We start from the raw sequence: 6,590 nt of genomic DNA on the forward strand, positions 1-6,590 counted from the left end.
TTTTTTTTTTTTTTTTACAGGAACACTGAATGACCAAAAAAAAAGCACCAGTCCTAAGTTCATGGTTACCAAGTTTTAATTCTAATTACTAAACTTCTATTATTAAATAATACTTGATTATCATATTATAATGCTTGACTGCTTGACTGACTGATATTAAGAGTGTACTTTCAGATATTTAAAAAGCTGTACCATTTTACAAACATTATATATGTTTGTAAAATGGCATATAAATATATATATAGTATTTCAGTCTGGCGAGTAAACAAAAAAATATACTAGCCAATGGTGATTCAATTGCCAAAATGTCCATAGAGGGTTGAGATGTGTTTTTTATCGTACCTGTTCTTCATAAGCCGAACCTCCCGCTTGCGTGTGACCTCCTCAGTTCCTCCCTGGCTGGGCAGTGCAGGAGAGGAGGCCATGACCACCCCTGGAGCAATGGTGCTAGCAGCTGCGGTGCGGATCTGATATGCCTGAACATCTCCCGAGGCCGCTGAAAAACACAAGCAGCACAGATTTATGTTTTGACAACCAGACATTTAGATGCCTTGTGTGGCTGCCTGCTGGATACAGATTAAGCCTAGCCTAGATTTAATCTACATGTCAGAAACTAGACCAGTAAACTTCTCTCTCTTTATCTTCTGTCATTTTATTCAAGGTTTTATGTACTTGTATAGAACTGATATTTTTGAAATCTCACCTTGTACAACCACTTGATTGCTGGGCACCAGTATCTGCTGGCCGTCGCTGGTCTGTGCATACTGCAGGATGGTGGTGCCGGGCTGAGCGCCTGCTGCATTCGTCATGGTCAGGGTTTGTAGCCCTTGAACTCCATCTGTTCCATTATTGGCTAATTGGATCGCCCCACCCTGAGTGATAGCAACTGGGGGAAAACAAATGGCATGAGCCTTACTTTATTTTTTGGGAATTCGAACAGTGTCAAGCTACTTTTTCATATGTAGTAAAGTAGTAGTGCATTTGTACTAGAAAACAAACAGCTTACTATACTGCCCGCTACTTGTCTGGTAGATAGGCGTTGGCACAGTAACAGTTGTTATGGATGGAGTGGAATCCTCCTCTGATTTCTCTTCTTCTATCCGTGCGACTGCTGGAGCATCGGATGAAAGGTCGTTCAGGATCTTTCTGTGTTACAAAATGTCAAATCAAGCTTGTGAACAATGGATTGTGAATAAGCTACGGTACAATTGGAACACTGATTTTAGGATTTCAATAAGGAATGTTGATATCTAGACATAAAGGACTGCAGTAATAAGTCATATTCAATGCAGTGTTTCCCACAAAACAGAGGGGTGGCCTTTGTCCACATAGGGGGATTTTGTACATTCATAAAATGGATCAATCTAGTGTGCTATGCAAAATTAAGAGCTCCAACCCTTTTTTCAGACACTAAACTGAAAAGAGGGAAAAGTCTTTGCATGTGCAGGGTTTTTCAAAAAAAATTTAAGACTTTAAAAGACCTTTTTCATCTGCACAAATAAAATGAATGCCATATGAGTGGGGTAAGGCAATGCGTATAATAACATATTAAACCGTAAAATAACCGTAAAGCATGATTTACAGTTCAGATACAGGTTTTCAAAAAAAAAAAAAAAGTTTTATAAAATGATAAATTTCACATTTCAAAAGTATACATTTTTTTGATAAAAAAATATTTTTTATTAATAAAATAGACTAGATACTTGATCGCTACATTATATTCCTCAACAACGATGGTAAAATGGCTGTTTTTGAAGTAATTGTTTGTAGAGACGTACAGACGCAGCAGGCAAGTACACACAACTGTCATCTCTCTCTCGAACGATAATTAGTTGAAATGCATGCTATAATTCATTCAAATAAATGTGGTCTTACCACACTATTTCATCTGTTTGATTTGAAGCGGGCAGAATGCTAGAGCTAACGTGCCGTAACTGACGAAAATAATGTCATTTTTACCCATTCGGTCAAATATTGTGCTGCAAAGAGCAATACTAGTTTTAACTTGTCTATAACTTGGCAAATGACCATGGAATAAGCTGGATAATCAACGGTTAGCCATGCATTAAAGGATTTTAAATGCACTTCGCGTCGGGCGGTTCTTTGCCTCCACGTTGTGCATTTAAAATCCTTTAATACATGGATAGCCGTTGATTATCCCTTACATAATTGATAATTTTGAACAAATACTAATAATCAATTATAGTAACTAGGGATGGGCAAGTTAACGCGTTATTATCGCATTAACAGATTAACGCAGACAATTATTTTATTGCGCATTAACGCATTTTTTTTATTATTATGAAAGTCCGTTGCTCACTGGCTCTGAATACATACAGACAAACCATGGGTCACAGGAGGGTGGGATGGTGTCATCACGCGTCTCAACCAATGAGAGTATTTGGGGAGGGCCTAAGACTGCAGGAGTGCTCACATGGACGCTCTTGATAAAATTATTTAGGCTAAGCATCGACATTCACAAACCACTGTTCACTATTATTTTTAACAAAAAAGAATGCAACGAGCTCGTAATCACGACTTCATAAGCGGGAAATAGGATGTTTCCCATAGCACGTGAAGACACGTGAAGACAGCAGAGAAGCCTCTCGCTCAGCACAGTGGAGTGCATCATTTTGTTAACTTTGTGGTTAACAAATTTTGATTATTTTGAGTCGTTTGGGACTCACGGCCCTTTCACAATATATTGCTTTACAGATCTATCGCTTTAGCCGCTCAGAAATGATCATGCTGCACATATCAGAAGTTCCGCGGTCTGCTCACACTACATGCATACAGGCTCTGGCCCACCTCACACTAGTCAAACGAACTGGGCTTTGGGGGTCAGACGCGCTCGGGCATGGTTAAGATTGCCTAGTGTTGTCCCTCGGCGCACTCTGTTGCATTGGGTTCCGCGATAGTGCACGTCTCTAAGGGTGCCTGTTATAATGTTATGATCGAGGCTCTGGACTCTGAGCATAACTTGTTTTTCTATAACAAACTATAAAATATTTTCTATAAAAACGTTAATGCCCTGGCAGTGGCAAATAGCTTGTTTTATATTTAATTTGATTACATTAATATTATAAGTTGAGATTTACAAGAAATATTTTAACTGCTACAATGTAAAAGGAATACTGTTGTTATTCATGTGTTTGCAAACCAAATGTTATTGCACTTTTGTTCATATAGCAGTACCTTTAAATGAAAAAAGTGCACAATACACTACTTTTGAATGCATTATTGAATTTTGTGCATAACGATGCGATTAATCACGATTTTCAAAAAAAATTATCGTTGCCCAGCACTAATAGTAACATAAATTTACCTTAGTATCTTAATTGTTTAGATTTTTAGAATGTATTAGTATTAGCGTCTTGTCAATCCACCGGTTCACATTTACAACTGCGTATAAAATATATATATTTTTTTTAATTGTTAACCAAACAGTTTCTGGTAGCCACTGACATCCATACTATTTTTTGTTCATACTATGGAAGTCAATGGCTACCAGCAACTTTTTGGTTACCAACATTCTTTAAAATATCCTTTTTTGCATTTAACAAAAAAAGAAATTCATAGAGGTTTGGAACAACTTGTATTGTCAATTTTGTCTTAATTTTTTTCACTTGCAAGAGGTAAACCCCAGAGCTGCTATTTTGGCAGAAAACTGCAGTTTCAGTGAAAACAGGTTTACAAACGCGTCTCATTACAAATCTGGTGAAATACTGTAATCATCTGTCCACAAAAATGTTGGAAAGTATGCAAATGTGAAAACTCACAGTGCATGTAAAGATGAAGCTTGATGCATTCAAGGTGAACCGAGACGCTGTAATATGATGTAAAAACCGTATCGTGAGCTACTCGCATAAATATAGTGCCACGTTTCACTTTGAAACACAGCTTGCAGCCTTTTGTGATTTAGTAAGTGCACCAAGACATTTTGCGATATTGATTTTAGATCAACTCACAGATGTTTTGCCAAAGCAATGGTGCAAAACACAACATTCAACAAGATCCTTTTAGTTATTAAGTAAAATATTTTTGGTTCATTATGAAACTCTCCCTGCCAGAGTCTACATAATTAACTGGAAACACTGCACCGAAACTAGGGGTGCTCCGATCAGGATTTTTGAGGCCGATCACCGATCACAGAAAGCAGTATCTGCCGATACCGATCACTGATACCGATCTTTTTAAAGCCTTCTATTTATCATTTATAACTATTTATAGTGATACTCCAATCGGGATTTTTAGACATTTATTCAGGGCCTGAATTTTCATTTTTGAAAATGGGGGGAATTCCCCTGTTAGGTGTCTCTTGTGAGAGGAGAAGCAGCTTTCACACAGGAGTCCGCTACTGATCCGTGGCTGTTTACCACAAACACAACATTTATCCATTAGTTTGATTTCAAATCCAAACATTATTACTGGAAATGCTTTTTCAGCATTGCAATTCTTTTTTTTACACAGTACAGTAATACAATCTTTCACAGACATGTTTAAACACAATAAATATAAGCAACACATTATTCAATGCATTTTAATTTTGCATTTACTTCTAGATTTATATATTAAGTTGCTCAAGCAAGTGGCAAAACATTTAAACTACTTTTCTTACGTTATCACAAACTTACCATTGACAGAAATAGTCAGCTCTTCTGCCTTTCCGTTTGCATTGAAATCTTTATTACCATCTAAAGTGTCATCTATTATTGCCTTATCTAAAAGTGCTCTTTCCCTTTAAACCTAGCCAAAAAGCCATGTGTTGACTGTGAAACACAGTAGACTTTAATTATATGCATTTATGGTGTAATTACTACATTTTCGTGTCAATCCATGTTCATATTTACTGCAAACAATGCACTGTCACATTAATTCAGCGCTTACAGCACAGCAATAGACACGGTGCGGAAACGATCTCTGCACTGTTGCAGACGCACCGCTCCTGAACGCACTGCCGGGCCGCAGCTGTGTGCAGTGAACGCTTTAATCCGTTAACATGAGCACAGAAAAAATACGCACCACGTATGCACTGCAAAAAGAAAAATGTGAACTTGGCATGTGAGTGTGCATGAGCGTGTGGTCTCCAGGAGAGCGCTGAATGATTAAACGCTGGCAAGAATTAAAAAGTAATGCAATTTATAAACTTTAGTGACGATGTGACACTGCCTCGATTGTGCAAGTGACAATTCCTGTGTCAACTGGGCACGCTGCTCGCTTATAGACAGACGCGATGTGTGGTGATTTGAAGACATTTGCATATTTTGAGAGAGAGAAAAAGAGTGCGCGCACTGTTTGTGAAATTATGTCTCAAACGTGGTTTTCAAATTACTTTATAAGTTATACTTTATTAAGCATCATCAGCTTGAGATCGGTTTTTTGAGATCGGCCTTTTTAGAGACCGCCGATCAAACATCTCAACGGGATTATCGGCCGATAATGATCGGTAACCGATCAATCTAACCGAAACTACAAATCCATTCAGGTACCTGTATGAGGGCCGTCTAGACAGGATCTCTCTTCTTTTCTGGGAATCTGTCACACTGTCCACTGACTCCTGTGAATCATCACTCTCAGCAATGGTAGAAATCTAACACAAAGACAACAAAAGAACACGTGAATATCGATAGCAAAAAAACTCAGATATTATTTCTAAACTATCAAGTCTTCTAGATTAGCAAACAGAAGAATATACATATTAAATTAAGGTTATTTAATCCACTGTGCATTCTGCATATCATTTTGGGTCTGCTAAGACAGACACAGAATTATGTAATGATTCTTTTTTATTTTTTACAATTTTACGGTTTTCCCAGAAATGAACCATCAGGTCAGGCTTACTTGTACAGTTTGCACGTGTGGGGATTGTATGACGGAGGGCTGGGCTGCCTGGATGACCCCATGAACTTGCACCGTTTGCCCATTGGGCAGCTGAACTAAGGTCACAGTGGGCCCAGTGGCTGATACCTGTGCTGCAGCCATGGAAACCTGCGTGGGGGAGGCATAACAGGGTGAGACACAGAAACTGAACTAAGTTCTTGAACTAAGAACTGGACTGAACTAAAATATCAACTAGGGCTGGACAATAATTCAATATCAATATGTATCGCGATATAATTTTTTTCAATAACGGTGATATGATTTTTAAACACATTTCCGATATTTCGATATACATTACCAGTGTTTCCCATACATTGATTTATTTGTGGCGTTTGACTTCGTTGAATAAACATGAGCACTGCACGTTTCAAAATCAAAACGCGTCGCGGGTGTTTTATATGAATGTATCTCTGAAGGGAACCGACGGTCTTCAGAATAGTTTAGATGGCATTTTTATCTGATAAAGTAGCGTTCATGAGCGGAGCTGCTTTGTTTACAGCCATTACTGGAGAAACCGTTAGTTCCACCGCTCTCACAGCGCCTCCTGCTGGCAGACAAGCAGTTCGCATTTTCAATAATAAACCCATTTCCAGCAACATGCTTTTGTTGTTGCTCTATTTTTTGTTTTCTGAAGCAACTCGGAGCATGTTTCATACTCGTTATCCTGGTTAATGCACGTTTCAATCTATAAGAATAATCAGCCTACACTA

General features: G+C 38.2%; 1 protein-coding gene across 1 annotated transcript in view; it reads right to left on the reverse strand.

Moving 5' to 3' along the window:
- Positions 1-6,590, reverse strand: part of LOC107552236 (cyclic AMP-responsive element-binding protein 1-like) — a 15,798-nt gene that overhangs the window by 6,480 nt on the left and 2,728 nt on the right. Inside the window, exons 3-7 of the mRNA XM_016234086.1 lie at positions 5,842-5,988; positions 5,490-5,590; positions 1,007-1,146; positions 704-886; positions 343-496 (exon numbers count right to left, since the gene is read on the reverse strand). Coding sequence (XP_016089572.1) covers positions 343-496; positions 704-886; positions 1,007-1,146; positions 5,490-5,590; positions 5,842-5,988 — 725 coding nt within the window. The remainder of the gene's footprint in view (positions 1-342; positions 497-703; positions 887-1,006; positions 1,147-5,489; positions 5,591-5,841; positions 5,989-6,590) is intronic.

Source organism: Sinocyclocheilus grahami, unplaced genomic scaffold (assembly GCF_001515645.1).
Source record: "Sinocyclocheilus grahami isolate Dianchi unplaced genomic scaffold, SAMN03320097.WGS_v1.1 scaffold443.1, whole genome shotgun sequence".
In the NCBI taxonomy this organism is placed as follows: domain Eukaryota; kingdom Metazoa; phylum Chordata; class Actinopteri; order Cypriniformes; family Cyprinidae; genus Sinocyclocheilus; species Sinocyclocheilus grahami.